General features: G+C 34.1%; 1 protein-coding gene across 2 annotated transcripts in view; it reads left to right on the plus strand.

Annotated features, from left to right (window-relative positions):
* The window catches only part of TBC1D5 (TBC1 domain family member 5), a 564,710-nt gene that overhangs the window by 285,002 nt on the left and 256,833 nt on the right, over nucleotides 1–22,875 (plus strand). For both annotated transcript variants that reach the window (XM_015132185.3, NM_001258153.1), the window contains 3 exon segments: nucleotides 20,308–20,416; nucleotides 21,873–21,962; nucleotides 22,066–22,140. In XM_015132185.3, coding sequence (XP_014987671.1) covers nucleotides 20,308–20,416; nucleotides 21,873–21,962; nucleotides 22,066–22,140 — 274 coding nt within the window.

Raw genomic sequence — 22,875 nt, forward strand, 5'->3', positions numbered from 1 at the left:
ATGGTTAATTACTTCTGATACTTGTGTAACAAAACTATAAAATATATGCAAGAGCCACTGTATATTTGAAAACTAATTTGAATATTAAACTGTGTCTCCTTATCTATAATAAATGTGGAACTTATGCTTAGTTTATATTTTTATTTGTATACATATTTTATAGTCTTAATTGGAACTGTGTCATTTATTTCTTCAGATTTCAGGCAGGCTTTTAACATCTAGAATCGGACCTTTTATACAGGAGGAACTAGACAAAAATGTAGTAAATGAAACAAGTTTTTACAATTTGTTTATGAATTTCAGAAATGAGATGGTAATTGAAACACTTGATATCTTTATTTTATGCTAGTTGGGGTCTGTATAAATGATCAGTTGTTCAAGTGTCACAGATACCACAAAAGGCTTATTTTCCATGGTGTTCTAGAAGGGTATTATCACAGCAGTAAAACTCATATGTTGTTGTTAAATTTTCACTATATCCATCCTACCTTATAAATATTGGAATTGTCCAAATGCTTTCTGAGTCCTAAAGCATAATATAAAGCTTGTATTTGACATACTAAACAATAGGTAGAATCTCCTATTTGAGTGTGTCACAGCTGATTGTAACAATAACCAAAAAAGTAAATGTGAAAGATAGTTAAATAAATATTAGGATTTGACATGTAACAGAGGAATCTTAAGATGGTAATATATGAAATCTATGATGATAATTTATTAGGTATAAATACAATTAAACATAAATGAGACAAAAAGAAAAACTAATATATTTCAAAAGAAGGAAAATCCCATTATATGTGTATAAATTCTGTTGTTGAATTATATTTTACAATTACATTTGTATTTTAGCCAATTATAGTAAATAGTGGATATAATATAAAGTTAAGAGAAATGTTTTCATTTCATTCATTTCATAAGAGAAATGAAACATTTCTCTTAACTTTATATTAAGTGAAGGTATAATATTATCTTGGGTGTTTTTTTGTTCTTGAATAAAGTATCTTAGTATTATTAAATGATAATTGTATTTTGAAAAGTAACTCCTAGTGTAGCTTTGCACAATAAATACTAATGTTGTTAACTAAATATTTTTAATCAATGTCTGTCATTGTTTAAAAATGACAGACATTGATTAAAAATCAATGTTGTAATGTTAGAATATTAATTTATTGTTGTAATTAAAAAGGGAAGATAAAAAGCTGAAGTAATACAGTCTGTAAAAATGTGCTTTTAATAGTTGGCAGGCCAGTGCCACTGTTAAATACTGTTATAGTATTTAAGGTATGAAATGAATATTTTTCTACTCAGTAGGTGATAGCTCTTATAATGAGCTTACTTGTGGATTTGACACTTGGGTTAAGTGTAGAATTCATAGAAGCACAGCTCTGTGGTATAGCTTCAATTAAGGTTAACTGACAAAATCTAGGAATTGTTGCAGAATCACATTAAAATGGCAATAGAATTTTCAGTAAAATTTACTTTTGAAAACAAAAATTATTTTTTGTTGCCATTATAGCTCTTTAAGCTAACTAGAAATAGGTTATTAGAAAAACGTAAATGTTGCAACCCTCAGATGTCCTTTTGCATGACAGTTCTACGTTTGTATTATTTAAACCGCCTCTGAAATCCTAGCCTTTCTTCACAATTAGACAACACAGGCCTTAAACCTATCACCAACATACTCATAGTTTATATATACTTGTGTCAAAGATTTACTTTAGTTTCTTGTCTATCAAATGGGCATTATAATGCCTAACCTGTTTCCTTCCCACAACTGTTTTAAAAACTCGGGTTAAAACGTATAAAATAAAGGCCTTTTGAAAATCTAAATGGGAAGTCATAGTATTAATTCTTTCGTGCTCACTTCATGTAAATGGGTAACTTTGTTTCCTGTATTCACCATCAGACACATGTATCCTTTAACATATGTTGAGATTTTAATAACTTTTGAATTCAGTCTTGAATTGGACACTGAAATTTATATTCTTTCCACTGTTTGTATTATTATGATATTAGATTATGAGTTTCAAGAGGGCATAGTCTCTGGGGGTTTTCTTTGTTTGTTTTTTGAGACAGGGTCTCACTCTGTCACCCAGGCTGGAGTACAGTGGCACTACCTTGGCTCACTACAGCCTCAACCACCTGGCCTCAAGCAATCCTCCCGCCTCTCAGCCTCCTGAGTAGCTGGGACTGCAGGTGTGTGCCACCACACCTGGGTAATTTTTGTGTTTTTTGTAGAGATGGGGTTTCATCATGTTGCCCAGGGTGGTCTCAAACTCCTGGGCTCAAGAAATCTGCCTGCCTTGGTCTCCCAAAGTGTTGGGATTATAGGTGTGAGCCACTGCACCTGGTCTGTTTTTTAAAACAATGTTTAAACATAGTGTGCTGGTTCAGATCCTGATTGTAAATACTCTGAATACTTTGGACAAGTCTCACCCTCAGTTTCTTCACCTTTGAAGTGGAGATGATAAAATACAGTTGATATGAGGAGTTTAATCAGATAATGGCATATGGTAAATGTTGAATAAATATTAGTTACTTTTTTGTTCCAGACAATGTCATCATCATTGTCATCACTAACCTTTTGGTATTATAGAAATTGTTACAGTGATCTAATATACCAAAAGGAAGAGAAAAAATATGTTTTACAAGAAAATAAATTTTTTGTCTGTTAGCAGAAAGAGTGCTTAAGAACAAGCTTAACCTGAGATTTGACACTCTCAATCTCTGACACATATTTCAGGTTACCTTTGAATAACAAATTTGAATACCTAGTAAAGATGAAAGGAGGATATTTTACTATAAATTCAGAGATGATATCTGGGACTTTGACAAATAAATTTTAAAATTTAAAATGAATGGACCGTAACTACAGCTTTATGTGCCTAATACTCATAGATTTTTTTTTTTTTTAATAAACTGGGATGTTTACTTTGGATTTATATCTTCTTTTGATCTTGCTTCATGGATTCAGATAGAGTACAGCTGCATTTAACTCCTAAGGCACCAGTACAATTATTATATGATGCTTGAGTAATAGTCCAGATATTGTTTTGGAAATTTTGGTTAAAATTTGATTGTGTATCTCTGAACTAATTTGCAGATGATGCATTAAAATGGAAAGTTTATAAGACTTGAGAAGACATTGTTGGTTTTGTGAAATATATCTTGTACTTTTTAAAGACCAATGTTAATGTTGTCTGCCAAATTATATGAGCTTTCTCTGTTCCTTATTTAACCATTAAAACTGAGAGAAGAACATTAATGGGTATGAAAGAAGAAAAGTCGTTTCCTGATTATCAGTTTGCTGATGTTTAACTTAGTGACTGTAGCACAGGCCACTCCTCTTCTCCTCTTCCCAAGGGCAGCTGACCTTCTCCTCGCCAAAAGAGGCAAGCCCCTTGCCAGCACATATGACTACAGACTATTACATTAATCTGTTTAGCTGTAGTACCAGCTGCTTGCATGTTTTTAATTATCTTATTAGATGGTATAACAGTGACCTATGAAATAAATTGAAGGTGAACATTTAAAAACTTTTGTTTTATTACCCTGTTTCTAAATATCTTTTTGATCAAATTATAACTTTCCTCAAAAGTTGACAGGAAATCTTTGTCATTTTTGAGTCAATGTTATGCTATTTTTTTCAGATTTTTAAAGTATAATGTCTTCATTCCCAATATAGACAATAACTTATTTGTTGCCTCATTTATTGATAAGCTTTTTGTGTTTCTATAGCCAAAAATCTGCTGTAAACTTGGCTTCATAGTCAATTTAGTTAGAGAAAACTCAGACCAGTTATTTGGCATTCTCAGGGAAACTCAAAATATTGCTTAATTTTTGTACCTCATCTTAGTTTTGTGTAAATGGCAGAGGATAGAATATAAATCATTGTAGATTATTTTAAATTTGTACATTATAGTTAACCCTAATTTTCAAGATTCTGTATAAACTGTAGTAAATCATCTAGTTTACTCAATTTTTTTTTCAACTTAATTTCACATGACATTATATTTTCCAAAGCCGTACTCTTAAGAAAAATGTACACTCTTTTTCATCTTGACAATTAGATACTTTAAAAATAATCATTTGTAAATGCAATGCTGACTTCCAGAGACAGTGCAAAATTATAAACACCGATGATGCTCAGTTAGAAGTCGTAGCCAATAAACTGAAGATTATAATAATTTAGTTAGGAGCTTTGGGGTTTGAATCAAAAAACAAAAGTTACTTGAATGCTAAAAAGATACACAGATACTTCTGTGTGTGTTTTTAGTTAATAAATCCTACACCTGGGCTAGTGGAGTGACTTGAGACTTAAAAAATTTATAGACTGGAATAAACTATTTATTTTTTTCTTTTAAGAAAACGTTCATACTTTTGGCTTATTTTTTTCCTCTAATAAAATATTGTATTTCATATTTGAAAAGAGCTTTTATTGAAGAAATAAAGGGAACTTTATATGTGTATATAGTTTTGTTGTTGTTTGCTTTATTCCTTTTAAGGAGAGATGAAAAAAGACACTTGGCTCTTAAGCAATGGTGTTCGAATTTCTTGATATTTATCAGAGTTTCCAAGGTTGCCTACCTTTCTCAATATAATATGTTCTATATATAGCTCACCGAGTCAAAAGCTGTTCAAATTGGTAAAAAGTTTGTAAAAAGTTAAAGTTGGTATTGCCTTTTAAATCTAAAAGTTGTCTTTTCCTGCCTAAGAAAAAGTACATTAATTTGAATTTTCTTGAATCATTAAGTAAATTTGAAAAATTAGGCTTCAAGTTTTAGCACAAAGATTTGCATGTATCTTATTTGCATATAATCAATAATTTTGTATGCATCTTGTTTGCATATAATCAATCAGTAAATTTGAAAAATTAGGCTTCAAGTTTTAGCACAAAAATTTGTACTTATTTGCATATAATCAATAATTTTGGAAGATGCGGGAAATATCTTTTCATCATTTACATTTATTTTTAGTATAGTACCTTTTACATTTGTATGTAAGAGAATTATATATCTCATAGAAATAACAATGAAACAGTGATTCAGTAGAAAGGAGATAATAGGGCAAAAGCCTACTTTGGCAGCAAGATTTAAAATTCAGAAGTCTAGGTTCTAGTCACACTCTTAGAGTGATATAATTTTGTTAGTCATGTTATTTTTGAGAATGTTGGCTTATTGGACGAGAGCAGGTGCAGTGGCTCACCCCTGTAATCTTAGCACTTTTGGAGGCTGAGGTGGGCGGATCACTTGAGATGAGCTGTTCAAGACCAGCCTGGCCAACATGGTGAAACCCTGTCTCTACTGAAAATACAAAAAAAAAAAAAAAAAAAGTAACAAAATTAGCCAGTGTAGTGGTGAATGCCTGTAATCCCAGCTATTCGGGAGGCTGAGGCACAAGAATCACTTGAACCTGGGAAGCGGAGGTTGCAGGGAGCCAAGATCATACCATTGCACTGCAGCCTGGGTGACAGAGTTAGACTGTCTCACAAAAATAATAAATAAATAAAAACAGAATATTGGCTCAATCAATTTATTTGCTAGAAGTAATATGAAAGGTGATAGAGACCAACCTGAATCTACCATCCCTCTTCCCCACCACTCAGTCCTCTTAAGTTTCTAAGGCCTTGCCATTTTAATTATTTTTTCAGGGTTTCGTAGCTTAATAAGTAGAAGAGGAGGAAGGAAGGCCTAGAGTTAATGCTCCTTTCCTGATTGCATGAGCCTTACTTTTCTGATTTTGTTGTATTTCCTGTATATTGTTGAGGATCTGTATAATGTTAAGATGTTCTTAAGAATAAATACATGATTTAGGGAATCAATTTGGAAAAAACACACAGAAATAAGACACACTAAAATCTAGATCTTAACTCTACCACTGTAACCTTAGGCAAGGTAATTAACCTCTCTGATTCTTAATTACCTCATCTGTAAAATTGAAATGTTAGCATCTGTATCATTGAGTTGTAGAGAACATACCTGTAAAATGTGTAAAGTACCTGGCCCTTGTCATCAAAACATAGTGGGTAACTACTGTTAGTTTTTTTCACCTTTCCTTACCCTCTGTCTTTTCTAAAATTTCTTTTAAGTTGTAATTAACTCTACTACCTGACAAAGTTGGCCCTTGCCTCAGGAAAGTAAAAAAAAAATTTTTTTCTAGTTCTAACGTGGCAATAAATGAGTATTTAAAGAATCAGATGAATCTATAGTTATCTATAGGTTATATAGGAGGAACTTTTATATAATCGCTCCTTATATTTAATCTCATCAAATTGTCTTGCATCTTGTTTGTGCTTATATTTGTTCAAGAAGCATCACAACCTTTACAGTTAAATGATCACTTCAGAGAGCACAAAATGTATAGCCTTTTCATTTTTCAGAAATCAGTCATAGTATTACCTTTTGTTCTTATCTCCATAATGGAGGCTCTTTTGAGTAAAGAAAAATCGCATTTGAATGATGAATATATCTTCTTGAAGTAACTTATTATTTTTATGATAGTATCTGTGCTTCTTTATAATATACAATCTCTCTGAACTAATTTATTGATTACTTACGGCTTTGAAAAAATGTTACCCTCTATTTTGAAAAATCAACTGATTTGTTTGCATTTACAGCCCTAATTACCAACCCACACTGGCTTGAGCATACATGTTACAGTTTGAGTTCTTTTCCTTTAGAAACCCCTTCAAGCCCTTTTTGTTATCTGTTGCCAGGCTTTAGGGGAATTTTTTTTTTCGTGTTTGTTTATTTACATAGTCAGCCGAAAGCCTGATCATCCAAGGCTGTGTAAATGTTTATCTTTGGAAAGACAGGCATACATTTGAAATATGAGGATAAGCTGCTCTGAGTCAATCAATACTGAGAGTCCTTTCCCCTGGACACACTTCTGTTTCCTGCTGGTGTTCCCAGTTGAAATGCCTTGCTGTCAGTCCTATGGATCACTGTTTGTAATATATACTTTGGATATGGTGGTGAAATATACAAAGTCAATTAAATATTTGCTCAATACTGAAGTATGAGGAAATAATGCATAGAATTAGGGTTCAAAAATATAGTTAAAAATTTGAGAAAATGCATAGAATTAAGGTTCGTAAGTGGAGAGTTAATTTTTTTAAAAAAAATTTACCAGTATCTTGCTTATTTATTTATGCATTGGTCTGCTTTATAGTCCCAGGTAGCTCTATATAATACTTAATTTCTGAATGTGTATTTCATGGACAATTTGACTCAAATAAATGATTTAAGGGAGAAATTTCTACAGAATATTTAGGAGTCAATATTTAACTTTTTTTTTTTTTAATATCAGATCGTGTTATCTTTTGACGCAAAGTTGTAGTGGTTACTAATTCTGTTTCCCCATTTTATTTTTAATCCAGAGCTTTTTCACAAGTGCTTTTTCAACATTTGTTTATATCTTTTTTGTTGTTGTTGTTCAAGGGAGCTAACTTATCTTCCATCATTATGTATATCCTTGTTATACTCCCAATATAGACAAACCACTGTGCTAAACCTTTAAGACCCAAAGAGGAATTAAACACAGACCCTGCCCTTGGGGCACTTATGATGTAGCAGGGAGACAAACATGGAAACAACTAACATAGATGATGACTGGTATTATAATGGAGGCATTTATCAAGAACTAGGGGAAGGCCTAGTTCTTAGACCAGTAAGAACTGGTCTTACACCAGTAATCCCAACAGGCTGAGTGGGGAGGATCACTTGAGCTGAGGAGTTGAAGACCAGCCCGGGCAAAAAGCAAGACCTCATCTCTACAAACAGACAAATAAATAAATAAAATAATTAGTTAAATTTTAAAAAATTAGCCAGGCATGGTGGCACTTGCCTCTAGTCCCACCTACTCAGGAGGCTCAGGTGGGACAATCACTTGAGCCTGGGAGGTTGAGGCTGTAGTGAGCTGTGATCATGCCACTGCATTCCAGCCTTGGTGACAGAGCAAGACCCTGTCTCAAGACAAAAAACAAAAAGCAGAACCAGGGGAAGACCAAATGGTTGGGGTGGTGGGCAGTAGGAGGAAAATCTGTTTGCTAGGTGTTCTAGCGGGGGCAAGAGTTTCAGGGAGGTGAGCAGCATGTATAAAGACGATCTTCATTTTCCACTCTTCAGCAATGCATTCTTTTAGATTGCTTTTGCGGTAGAATGGGTAAGTTTCAGTTTGTTAAAAACGGAGAGATTCTCCAGAGATACTGAGTTTATTAGGCGATTTGCGCATCTGGGATATGTAGGCCTTGGGAACCATAGGCATATCCAAAGAGGTTGAGGGAAGGGGAAGCTTTTAAAGACAAGAGAGGAAAGTACACACAATTTATTTTGAAACAGAGAACTTTGGTTACAGGGGCTTATTGCAGGAGCTAACACCAGTTCACTAATGGAGACAGTTTGTCTGGCAAATGTTCTTGTACAGCAGTTAGCTATCCTTGTACTCATGTAGCAACCTGCAGTTTAGAAAGTTATTGGTAAAAGTTTTTGTTACAGACGTATGTGTATAAGAGCCCTTCAGGGAGTCTTTGTAATATTTCTTCAGCGTATGTGCATGAGGGCTCTTCCTTCTAAACCTGGCTTTATTTATGGTCATCTCTCACTATTCTTGGGGATTGATTCCAGGACCCCCATGAATACCAAAATCACAGATGCTGAAGTCCAGCAGTCAGCTCTATGGAATTGGAAAGGATAGGAAAAATCAGCCCCTCTGTATCCATGAGTTTGGCCTCCTTAGAATACTGTAGTCTCAGTCTGATTGGTATAAACCATGAATGCGGCATCTCATGTATGGAGGGCCAACTGTACTTTTGTTAGGGTTTGACAGAAGTGACTTCATTTTGATTTTGACAACTTTCCTATTTGAACTTAGTCATCAGTGACAAAATTATGCCCTTACCTATGAAGACAGCTAATGTGACCCATACAACATCAGTATTTACATATGTATCTATTTCATTGTAGTGACAGTGTTGCTTTACATGAGCTGCTATTTTGATAGTACTTGCTATTTGATAGTACTAAAGTTTTAAAATTCAGTATATCATAGTTTTATTTATTTATTTTTTTGAGATGGGGTCGTACTCTGTTGCTTAGGCTGGAGGGCCATCTCAGCCCACTGCAACCTCCACTTCCTGGGTTCAAGTGATTCTTATGCCTCAGCCTCCTGAGTAGCTGGATTACAGGTGTGCACCACTGTGGTCATCTAATTTCTGTATTTTTAGTAGAGTGGGGGTTTCACCATGTTGGCCAGGCTGGTCTTGAACTCCTGACCTCAGGTAATCCACCCGCCTCAGTCTCCCAAAGTGTTGGGATTACAGGCATGAGCCACTGCACCCGGCGATGTTTGATGTATTTGAATCGATGATCAAAAATTTTAACTGAGGGTTAGAAATCTTTAAATCACACAAAAATAATTATGAAATAGTTGATAATGATACAATTGAGAATGAGTATTAGGTACCTAGAAATATGAAGAAAATCAATAAACCTGCTATGGAATAAAAAATAACCTGCAAATGATAGAATATTTGAAATGTAAAAGATGTCCTTGTATCTGAACATATGGATATAATTTTCATTCCATGATTATAGATGTTATGTTCTGAGAGAGACATTGAAGTAGTTTGGTTGACATAATCTCAGAAGTAGTTTGGTTGACATAATCTCAAGGAGTTTCAAAGACTCTTCCAGGCTACTTTTTCATATTAGGACACTAATGCAGATGACATGTCCAAGTGTCTCAACCCATTAGAACCAAAACAGGGTAGTTGAACCCTGTATCTTAAGCCTCATTCCAATTAAAAAAAAAATACTTCTAAACCTTGAAGTTCTCTTGAACAGTGTAGCTCAACTTTCATAGATCTAGACACAGACTTATGTGTATTTTGTTCAGTTCACAGTAATAAACTTACAGTGTCCAAAATAACTACTATTGTCTTCTTGCCCTTCCCCCCGCCTTACCACAGGGGAGCAGTTCTTAAAATACTTAATTGACTTTAAACAAAAGTTTATCCCATGGCCCATTTATCTTCTTTTTAAATTATCCCTTCTAGGTTTGTTTAGCCAGCCGGTTGCTGAATATGATTATATTAGGTTCATGATCCAAATCTTGGGTTTTTCCAGCATTGACCATTTTTGGGTAACCAGTAGAAGTAACACTGTGATCACCAAAGATTTGCCTTTCTAACTTTCAGGTATATGTATGAGAAGAGGGGTATGGGAGGAGGCAGGGGAAGGGAGTGATAAAAACAGAAACCACAGGGAGAGGCAATGAGATAGATACGGGAAAGAAAAAGAAAAAGATTATATCCATATCTAATAGTCTTATTAGTAGCACCATTTATTTAGAATAATTATATACTATGTTACCTCTCTTACGGAATTAAGTTGCTTTATTTAACCACATGTATTATTTAACTTTTAATGTTTGTTTTCTTTCCCCAGTTATATATGCGTATGCATCACTTGTATATTTATATCCCTTGAAACTTTATAGTTGTTACTTTAAAAATTGAATGTGTATACGAGTGAATTGTTGCCATCCTTAAAACATTTTAAGCTTCCTTGTCCAATGCAGGAACTACTGGCAATATGAAGCTATTTAAATTTGGATTTCAATTAATTAAAATACAATATGTAGTTCTTCAGCTGCACTAGTCATATTTTAACTGCTTAGTAACTATGTGTGGTCAGTGGTTACCATAGTGGAGAGTCAGATGTAGAACATTTCTGTCATCTCAGAAAGTTCACTTGCTTAGCGCTCATCTAGAGGTTATCAAGTGAACGATGGATTCAGTTAAAATACAATTGATTTTAATATTCCTTAGAGAAAGTATTTAAACACACATGTATTTCTATTTGTAATACCCTATTAGTCAACACACTATTGGAAAACATGCTTTAAGTCGTAGGATTGAGTTTTAATTAGGACATCAGGTTTTGCTAAATAAATGTCTATTTATAAATAACTGGAAAGTAATTTATTCTCTATTCTACCAGCCTTTCCTTTACAGCATTGGCTTATATTTGCAGACTGTGTGGCAAATTCTTTATCGTGTTATAGAATGTTAGATATCAAGCCTGTACCAGTTATCACAAATATCAAAGTAAATGAGGTGAGGTGGGGGTGGGAAGAAGGTAGGACAGGTCTGCAGGGAGAGGATTTTTTCCTTATTAATTATAGAGGAAGCATGAGTAAACCATGGAGTATAAAATAGACTTACTCCAGACAACTTCACAGAGATTGTCTGGTATAGGATCCTTTTCTCACTTCATTTCTAAATGCCAGTCCTTTGATTAGTAATCTAATTATCTATTGTATATTTAAATTATTAATACAATTAAAAATCAAAAGCTTGTTATAAAATCAAAAAGCTCGTGATACTGCTTTTCTTTGTTTCCTTTTTTAAAGCATGATTTTTGAGTTTACCTACTTTAATATGACCGTGGATTTAGAAGCTCTGAAACACTATATTTTGAAGAAAATAATGCCTGGGTTTTTTTTTGTTTTTTTGTTTTTTCTTTAAAAAAGAGAGTATTGCAGCACTTTGGGAGGCCAAGGCAAGCGGATCATGAGGTCAGGAGATCGAGACCATCCTGGCTAACACAGTGAAAACCCATCTCTACTTAAAAAGTACAAAAAATTTAGCCGGGCATGGTGGTGGGTGCCTGTAGTCCCAGCTACCTTGGGAGGCTGAGGCAGGAGAATGGTGTGAACCCGGGAGGTGGAGCTTGCAGTGAGCTGAGATAGTTTCACTGCACTCCAGGCAGGGTGATAGAGAATAAATAAAATAAACAAATAAATAAATAAAATAAAATAATAAAAAAGAGAGTATTATATTTAACAGTGCATAACTGTTTTAACTCAGTTCTTTGTGTTCCTGTGAAAACTGAGGTGAAGGCTCAAGGTTTCTCAATTTAAAGTTCAATTCAAACCTGAATCAAAACATCGTAATTTTAACAAACCTCTAGGCAAGGAACTATTCTTTACCTGTATTTCAGTGGAGCCTCATCATATGATAACATGTTTCACCTAGACATATGAAGAAATACATTTTAAGCTTGTAATTATGCATTCTGTTATATATATATATATTTATGTATAAGTGATATGCCCTGATGTTTCATTATGGAGGAGAAAAAAAGCTTTAAATAAAAGTAAGTTTTAGAAAATTCATGATATAGGAAGCAAAAAAGCCAGTACAGTTTCTAATTGCCTTTTAGAGACTCGTGAGTTCCCTCATTACCTGTGATTTAAGCTAAAAATGAGGTAATTATAGATAACATCAGTGTTTATCTGGTTGATCTTGGCACCTGCAGTCCTAATGTTGTAGCTTACCCATATCTGGTGCCACACTTTATAGTCTTATGCTGACATACCTGATTTACACTTTTCATATTTCCATTGATTTTAAGTTAGATATTCCTTGTTCTATTTGAATAGTATTTTCAAAATCATACCTTTAAAATGACTTAAAAGTATATACTCTTAAATATAATACTGGAATTATGGTACAGTCCTTGCATTGATAGAAGTCTTTCACTAATATATTTTGATATAGATTAGAAACAGATTTAAAAATTTACTGGCTCCTCTTTGATAAAATAAATGTAATCATGCTAAATATGGCAATTTTAAAAAAGTATTGGCATGCACTTTAGGATTATGAAATTGTATAAATCTTTTTGAATCAAGTTCAGCTTTCTTACCTTTTACTTCCTCAGCTTCAGATATTCTACCCATCTAACCCTGATCTAATCCTGCTTCAATCCTGCTTCATCCTGCCATGGCCGTTTTGTTCTATTATCTTACTATTCAAATTGCAATGAAATGATCCTGGTTGGCTGGCTGACCTTGTAAACTCCATGATCGTCTCTGAGAGCTCCGTCTGCTATAGTCCCCTATCACTATACCTCCCAGAGAGCTAGAAGCATCTCTCTACCCTCTCTCTTTTTTCTTCCACTGTCTGTGACGTGTTGGCTTTTCCCAAGGTGAGAATCCATTCTCTTAACCACTCAGCAATTTCACTGTCAGTAGAAGCCTAAGTAGCTCCTCTTAACCAACTATTGGAGATCTTCAGTCCTAAACTATATGTAGTCCCTTAACTCTTTGCTCTTATTGTAGTCATTTGGATTTCTTCAGTTAGCCCACAAACACATTGTTTCCTTTCCACATTAAGCTTAAAAATGGGATAGAAACCATCATATAAATCTATATGGTGTAAAATTAGTGTATTCTATAGTGTATCACCATTTGGGATAATGATTCAGAAGCTTTCTAGTCATAAATTAGCACATAATTTAGTCACTTATTAGTCATCATGTAAGTTATAAAAGTATTTAAAGTATTAAATTTAGAAGATATCAACAAATTTAGAAGATATTAGTTTCACACCAATGTTATGAGCATATATTGGGAAACTACTACATTAAAATATATAATTACAAATAGATATCTCATTATAATTATCAGCTGTATTTATCCACTGCATATTCTAATTGCTTTCCATGTCAAAATAGCCATTGCAGGAGGCTTAACTACCTAAATAGGTCTTCTTAGAGGGAAGGTATCAATTCCTGCAGAAGTTGACTTTATTTTTTGAGAAATAATTGCATCAGTCATGGCCTACATATTTAATAAGTTACAGTGTTCTTTCCTGAGGAGCACATGGGTAAGCTCAGAGTCCTTCTCAACATAGTGCTTCCAAGGCAGCTAGTACTGGTCTATTAACATTGGCCTGAGAAATGAAACCTACTCATCTTCATCTTTCCCTGCTTAGATGCTGATTGTTTTCAGGGACCCAGTATCTGCAAGATAGAGTAGTTGCCACTAGATGGCACTGATGCTTTATTAAGGAAATCTTCAAGGTCCAGGTGGCTAATCCATTCCATTTAAGGTTTTACACACCTAAACACCCAGGTTCTTAACTACTCACAGGACTGTTATTATCTTCTCAGTCCAATTATTAAAAAGTTATCTGCATGTCCGTGGACTTGATATTCAAAAACTAAAAATTTGAGGAAGAAATAAGGGTATATTTCTATCTTGCCTTGTTGCCAGAGGTCATTTTTGCTCTTGGTGTCTGGAAAATCATGTTTCCCTTTAGTGGTTACTTCCATGTCATTCCAGAAAGATGTCTTTCCTATTTCTCATTTCTCTATTCTCTTGACAAGTTATTTAATTTTTCTGAACCTTCCTTTTCTCATTCATAAAGAGGGGTTAAAAATGTATACCCTAAGAGGACTGCTGTAGAGATTAGAAGTGATTCACCTGAAATATTATATCATAAGTGGGTCTTTTAAAAGCATTTCAATGGCATAATTTTCAGATTTTTGCTGTTCAGGCACATTGTAAATACATATTTTTCATGTAAGAATGAGTTTAGCAACTACTTTTTGTTTTTTTTTTAAATTAAACTGAAAAATTTCACTACTGACACCTCAATATTTTCTGTTGTTAATCATATCTTCCTCCAACTTCAGGAGGAGAGGCCTACCATTCATATCTGTGATTGTAAAAAACCTTCATTTTGATCCCTCTCCCATAGAAGGGCTAAACCTTTCAGCTGTTTGCCCTCTGGAATCTGTTTAATGTTTGGTTAGCTCAATTCTTTGCAGTAGTATTTCAGTGGCTATGGTGCTACTGTTATTTTATATTCTAAGTTTTAATTTTGAAGTATCAAACCATTTCTTTCCCCTCTGTACTACCAGAGTGCTTTGCAGTAATCATTTTATTACTGGTTTACACATCCATCTATCCACTGTTTAACTTTTTATGTTTTAAAAAATGTGCCTGTGAGTGCTAAGCACATAGTAGGCACTTAATAAATGTTTATATTTACTCTGTGTTACAGTTTATTGAAGAAACACTATTCAATAGAAACGAAAGACAATATATTATCTTGTGGCCTTTATGCTCCTCTGTTGTTAGAGCTGTTCATCAGTTTGAGATGTTATGCCTTAATTAGAACTGTAAGTACCCATGAATAAATTTAAATGATTGTAAATTTCAGAGATAATGTTTCCAATTCACATGCCTCAGTCTTCTTTTCTCTGTACCAACACTGTAATCAAGGTACAGGGTCTTATTTAAGCTAACAAATAATTATCCTTCATTACATAAGTAGTATGTAACTTGACCTTAAAAGCCTGCTTAACTTGACAAGATGGCAATGAATGTAGCCACCAGCTGTGCCTGTACTTTCACAATTTCTTGGTACTTGTGAATAGGAGCTGATTTTGGAAAAGACTGGAGGAGTCATTGCTTCATACTTCCCTCTCTTATCTGGAATACTTTGTGTTTTCAGTACACAGAACTGCATGGTGTCTCACAAATTATGATTCCTTTTGGGTTCAAAACGTTGTACATTTGAGATCTGTGCTTGTTCACAGACTACAAGCTATTTAAATATATTTATGGTTTTTGAAACGTGTATACATACCCCAGAGATACTGCGGATTCAGTTCCAAACAACTGCAATAAAGCAACTATTGCAATAAAGTGAGTCACATGATTTTTTTTTTTGGTTTTCTAGTACATGTAAAAGTTATGATTACACTATACTGTCAAGTGTGCAATAGCATATGTCTAAAAATATATATACCTTAATTAAAAGTACCTTATTGCAAAAAAAAAAAAAAAAAAAAAGCCAAGGATCATCTGAGCCTTCAGCAGTTCTTAATCTTTTTGCTGGTAGAGGGTCTTGCCTTGGTGTTGATGGCTTCCCATGAGTCAGGGTGGTGGTTGCTGAAGGTTGGGGTAACTGTGGCAATTCCTTAAAAAAAAAGACAACAGTGAAGTATGCCACATAGATTGACTCTTCTTTTCAATAAAGATTTCTCTGTAGTATGAGATTCTGTTTGGTAGCATCTTACCCAGATTAGAACTTGTTTCAAAATTGGACTCAGTCTTCTCAAACTCTGCCGCTGCTTTCTCACTAAGTTTATTAGATATTCTAAATTATTTGATATCATTTTAATAATATTCACAGCATCTTCACCAGCAGTAGATTCCATCTCAAGAAACCACTTTCTTTGTTGATTCGTAAGAAGCAACTCCTAATTCACTTAAGTTTTATTATGAGATTATAGCAGTTAAGTCACATCTTCATATTCCACTTCTAAATCTAGTTTTCTTGTTATTTTTCCCCATCTGCAGTTACTTGTTCCACTGAAGTCTTGAAACCCCTCCAAATCATCCATGAGGATTGGAATCACCTTTTAAAAACTCTTGTTCATGTTTCTATTCTGACCTCCCCCATAAATCTCTAATGTTCTTAATGACATCTAGAATAGTGAATCCTTACCAGAAGATTTTGAATTTACTTTGCCCAGATCTGTCAGAGAAATCACTACCATATGGCAGCTATAGCCTCTGAAATGTATTTCTTAAATAATAAAACTTGAAATTAGAAATGACTCCCCAGTTCATGGGCTGCAGAATGGATGTTATGTTAGCAGACATGAACACACCATTAATCTCTTTGTACATATCCATCAGAGCTCTTGGGTGATTAGGCGTATTGTCAGTGAACAATGATATTTTGAAAGGAATCTTTTTTTTTCCTGAGCAATAGTTTCCAAACATGGGCTTAAAATATTCTTTAAACCATATTGCAAACAGATAGGCTATCATCCAGGCTTTGTTATTCCATTTATAGGGCACAAGGAAAAGTAGATTTAGCATAATTCTTAAGGTCTCTAGGACTTTCAGAATGATTAAAGATTGGCTTCAGTTTAGTCACCAGCTGCATTATCCTGTAACAAGAGTACAGCCTGCCCTCTGAAGCTTTGAAACCAGGACTTGACTTCTCCTCCCTAGCTATGAAAGTCCTAGATGGCATCCTCCTTCAATAGAAGGCTGTTAAATCTACATTGAATATCTATTGTTTAGTGTAGCTACCTTCGACAGTTATCTTGGCTTGATCTGTGTAACTTACTGCAGCTTCTCCATCAGCACTTTCTGCTTCACTTTGCAATTTTATGTTATGGAGACGGCTTCTTAAACTCCATGAACCAACCTCTGCTATCTTCCAACTTTTGTTTGGCAGCTTCCTCACCTTTCTCAGCTTTTACACAATTGAAGAGAGTTAGGACTTTTCTCTGGATTAGGTTTTGGCTTAAGGGAATGTTGTGACTGGTTTGATTTTCTATTCAGACCACTCAAACTTTCTCTGTATCAGTAGTAAGACTGTTTTGCTTTCTCATCGTTCATAAGTTCACTGGAGTAGCACTTTTGAGTTCCTTCAATAACTTTTTTTTTTCTGCATTCACCACTGGGCTACCTGTTTAGTGCAAGAGACCAAGCTTTTGGTCTAACTTGGCTTTAGATACACTTTCTTCACTAAGCTTAATCATTTCTAACTTTTGATTTAAATTAAGAGACTTATGACTCTTCTTTTCACTTGAACATTACAAGGCCATTGTAGCATTATTAACTAGGGAGGTCCAAGGAGAGGGAGAGAGACAAGGGACTGTTTATGGTATGGCCAGAACACATACAACATTTATCAGTAAGTTCACTGTCTTATATGGTTGTGGTTCATTTTGCTTCATAACAGTTACAATAGTAACATCAGAGATCACTGATCACATATCCCCATAATAGATATAAGGAAAGAGTTGGAAATTTTGTAAAGATTATGAAAATATGTCACAGGAGACACGAAGTGAGCACATGCTGATAGACTTGCTCAATGCAAGGTTGCCACAAACCTTCAATTAGTTAAAATACAGTACCTGTGAAGTGCAGTAAAATGAAGTGACATAAAATGAGGTATGCCTCTACTCCTCTAATGTACTCACTGCTAATCTCATCTTTGAACATTGCTAAAAACTAGACAAAAAGTTTGAACATTATGAGATATCAGTATATATGTGTAATTACTTGGAAATAGTACATATTTAGTATAGGTAATAAAAATGGATTAAAATGGGGAAAAAAGCCCCACAAGATTTCACTGAATATTTATTTGGTGTTGGAGTGACTAAGAATTACTTAAGCAAGAGAAAACAATGGAAAGATCAATAAGAGAAAATAATGTTAGATCTTAATTATATACAAATTTAAAAAGCGTCAATGTATTGAAAATTAAGACCATTGGGTTAAAAAATTGGCTGATGAAGGCGTGATGTCTTTAATGTATGAAAAACTTTTTAATCAATAATAAGGCACACTAAAAAGCAGTATTATTAACAAAAATATTAATTTTTAAAAGTATAGGATTTAGGCACACTGGCTCACACCTGTAATTCCAGCACTTTGGGAGGCTAAGGAGGGAGAATTGCTTGAGGCCCTTTGTAGACCAGTCTGGGCAACACAGCAATACCCAGTCTCTACAAAAAGTACAAAATTAGTCAGGTGTGATGGTGTGTGCCTGTGGTCCCTCCTGAGTTGCCTCAGCTACAGTGGAGGCTGAGGTGGGAGGATTGCTTGAGCCCAAGGAGTTCAAGGTTAAAGTGAGCTATGATTGCACCACTGTACTCCATCCTGATGACCAAGTGAGACCTTTTCTCTTTTTAAAAATGTGTGTGTATGTGTGTGTGTGTGTGTGTGTGTGTTGGATAGTCCTCTGAGGGCTTTTCATGTATTTTTAAAATTCTCATAATAATTCATTTAAGTAGATTCTATTATTACTCCATTTTACAGACGAGGAAACTGAGGCACAGAGAGGTTAAGAAATTTGCCCATGCTTGCACATCTTGTAAGTGGCTAGTGAGCTGTGTACCTTTGCTTACTGCATGGCTGTCTTTCTGATCCCAAGCATGCACCTCTGATGTTCATTCTCTTAACCACTATCCCGTACCGCTTAAAATGGGTAAAGGGCAAAAAGCAGGTTTTACACAGGAACAGTAAAATGACCCAAAAGCATGAACAATTTTTAGTTCACTAATAATACAAATTAAAGTAAAACCAATTTTTTTAAAACTAATAGAGCAATGAGAATAAGAAATTTTTGTGGAGTGGTGATAGAAATGCATTTCTTCCAGCATGGGTTGGAATGTGTGTCTCATTTAACAGTCTTAGCCCGAAGCCACTATTGGCGGAAGGCTTGTTGTAATTGAGGATCACAACGCTACTGGGTTAAAGCTGGAAGTTCTGCTGGTGGCAGTAGGGAATGTGTCATTGTCTTTGATCACTCTTCTGGAACTGTGTGGAGAAGATGCATTTTGTCCCATGGTCAAGTTTTGAACTTTTTGTGTACAGTTCAATCATTACTCTAAGCATAGCATGCAAGATTATCCTTTCTCAAAATGAGTAGGGTCTAGCCAGTGACAACCGCACGTGTGTATAACGGAAGAATGATTGAGGGTTTTAGTGGCTTTCTTTTTCAGAAATCTCTCAAGATATTGCCATCAGGGTTTCAGCTTTGACAATAAATGTTAAGTTATATGTAAGTTTTATTGTGATATGATGGAATTTGAGAGAAATTTCATAAAGCTAATCTCAGTAGCCTCTACTCAAATGATTCTTAATGTTTAGTTTGGTGCAAGATGCAGGGAATATAGGTCTGATTCCTTTATTCAAACTCAGTAAATGGTTTGGGACAATTAATTTCCAATTGTTTCCCAGTAGAGCAGATTTACTTGTATATTAATGAGGCACAGGTGTTAGGCCCCTGGTGTCTGCATGCCTGGGAGGCATATTTCAGTTGTTTATCTACTCAGCCATAGGTACTGCAAGGTACTCAAGCTTGCCTTTAACAGTTTTTACAGTGAGGCTTTTTAATTTTTTGATTTTTTTTAAAATTTGCCTACACCTGTTAAAATTTTAAAACTGATAATGTAGAAAGAAGTTGCAATTTCAATAGTAAGCAGCACTAACAGTTAAAGTAGTCTTCTATTATACTTTACTGTCCAGCCTGACATTAAAGAGAAATTGGTTCATTTAAACAGGTATTTCACATCAGAAGCTAATATAATCAACATTACACTTCTTTGTTGCCTATTTTTGGAGCAGGTATGTTTTTATCATTGGCTAAAACAGTCATATATTTATATTATTCATCTTTTTCTTGTTTATGTACTGAAGTGTACTATCAGCATTTTAGAGGAAATGGAATAGCCTCCATAGACATTATGAATTTCAGTAGCTGGCGTAATTATAGCTATCTACATATTCATTAAATCTACGGAAGAACTGTGTCCAAAAAGACAGCCATGCGTTCAGAAACAGTACACAACTAAATATATATGTTTTAAAAGTTGCATTTTTTAGACCTACTTACAGTTAATTTCCCGTAGTACTTCTCTCCAAGCAGAGGAATTTTAACAAAAGGATTCTCATGCTTTGGTTTCTTTCATATAGGAAAGAATGGGAAGAACTATTTGTAAACAACAATTACTTGGCAACAATAAGGCAGAAGGGGATTAATGGGCAGCTGAGAAGCAGCAGGTTCCGCAGCATTTGCTGGAAGGTAAGAAGAAAATATTTATTTACAGTTTCTGGTTGCAGTATATCAACACATTACCTGATGCCCTGGAAGATTAGCCATGCAGGGGATCACTGAATTTTCCAAGAGATTTCACTCCCATTATTTTGACTATCTATGTTTATCTTTCATAGGACATTTACTAATAAGGTTGTTGAACTACCTTAGTCCTGAGTAAGTGATAATGGTAAAAGAGTCATATAAAATAACTATCTTTTCAACTGTTTTGATGGTGCCAAATTCAGAGCAACACTTTTACACTTCCCAGAGTCTTTTGAAGAAATTCTTGAAGATTTTCAAGAAAAGGCAGTGGTGGGGGTTTAACTTTTAGGTTCCTATTATATCAAGTGCCATCATTTAGTTATCCTCCCTTTTTTCTTGATAAATGGCAGCAGGAAAATATTTTTCACATTTCATTTAGTAGAAACACAAAGTGAGGGGTGGCAAGAAGTGGAAGGAAATTGGATCACTCTCCTTTAGGAGGAAAAGGAGCACTGATTACCAAAACTAGTAATAATAATCTATAGTTATCTTTTTAATTGCATTGAAGTATTGTTTGTTTTTGTTTTCTAAACATGAATTTATTTAGGTTTAGACTCATTTCTGGAATGAATTCTATCAAAAGTTTTTAGGGTTATCTGCATAAATTAAGCATACTGAGTCTATGCAAGTAAAGACAAAAGAAACACATAATGTATTAGACAGTTTTAGGTTTAATAATTTAGATTTAGTAATTAAAATACACTTCTTCTTTTAGATGCAGGCATTAAAGGCAGGAGACCTGCTGCTAGAATATTTGTATACAAGTATTTGTGCCCCACCCCCATTCCCTGTTGTTTAACTTTTAGTATCTTTCATTTGTTAAAAATAAACCTAAATCCAAATTTATTTTAATATTGTATTAAACTAAATTAAATCAAATTTGTCATTTTAAGAATGTTTGTTATTTTCATAAGCTGACTGCCAGCTTTAAATTACATTTTTTTTTCTGTAGAAGGAATGCTTTCATGACTCAGGCTATGCCCTCAGTGAGACTGCTATTCACTATCTTTTACCTGCTTGTTTTAAAACAAAATCTTAAATGTAGCAATTACTAATCAGACTCTGTGCTTCCTAATAACCCCCTACCACTACCATTAAGACTAGAATGTAAAATGTGAATTATATTTGAACCTCAATGAATTTTTCTTCCTTTTGTAATGTAAATCTGAAGGGGAGTTTGATTCGATTTTGTGGTATAGCCTTTGTTCACTTTTTGAATTTTCTGATTATATATTTCTTAAATATCTCCAAACAGAAATTGTTAGGAATTGGAATGATGATATGAATATGAAATATCATGAATATTATTTCTTTAAATGTTCAGGTGATTCAGTTTGGCATAGTTTCACATTTTATATCTTAAGATATTTACAAAAGTTTCTTCTGTTTTTCTTGACAGCTATTTCTTTGTGTTCTTCCTCAAGACAAAAGTCAATGGATAAGTAGAATTGAAGAATTAAGAGCATGGTATAGCAACATTAAAGAAATAGTAAGTAAATAGTACATTTAATTAATGTAATTGTTTTCTTATATACACTTTAAAGTCCAGTAGCCTCTGATCCTTGTGTGTGTTTTTTCACTTTCTTTACTAGCATATTACCAACCCAAGGAAGGTTGTTGGCCAACAAGATTTGATGATCAATAATCCTCTTTCACAGGATGAAGGGGTAAAGTTCGTCTTTATTCATATCTTAACCTCTTTTGCTTCTAAGAATATGTTTATGTGACTGGTTGCCAATCACCATGAAAGCAGTATATTTCATGCCAGCTGTTTTCTTTATTCCACATACAGTACCACCTAAAACCTGGTAGAATGATTTTACATTATATATGTGTTATATATTATATTATATGTTATTTTATATATATATGCTGTGTTGTAGGAAATTTATGATCTATTTCTGTGGAATGGCAGTACAAAGAAATCTCAGGATTCTGTAAGAACTAAGGGTAAAATGTAAGAGCATAAAGATGAGAATAGAACTCTTTTCAGGGTTGCAGTGGGGAATTGGGTAGCTAAGGAAGGCCTCCCTTCATGGTAAAAATAAAGAAGGGCTCACTTAGCAGGGCTAACTCACAGGAAGAAAGAAGTAACCATTTGTAGTGAGTCTATGCAGAAGCTTTTAAAAAATCAGAGTGAAGACAAGGAATAATTACTACTTTAAAGATATTATGTAACTGTGAAAGTGTGAGTGCTCTAATTTTTGCCTATTTACCTAAAAACACATTTTTTTCCCATTTAATACATAGTGTTAGCATTTCTCTTTCCTGATACATAAGTATTTGTAGACTCTTTGGTATAAGAACATAAAATATTAAGTAATTTTTAAAAAATTTCCCTTAAATTCACATTTTAAAATGTACATGAAAACCTATTGGATTATAAAACCAAGCTCTGTAGA

The sequence above is a fragment of the Macaca mulatta genome, chromosome 2, assembly GCF_049350105.2.
Source record: "Macaca mulatta isolate MMU2019108-1 chromosome 2, T2T-MMU8v2.0, whole genome shotgun sequence".
Classification (NCBI taxonomy): Eukaryota; Metazoa; Chordata; class Mammalia; order Primates; family Cercopithecidae; genus Macaca; species Macaca mulatta.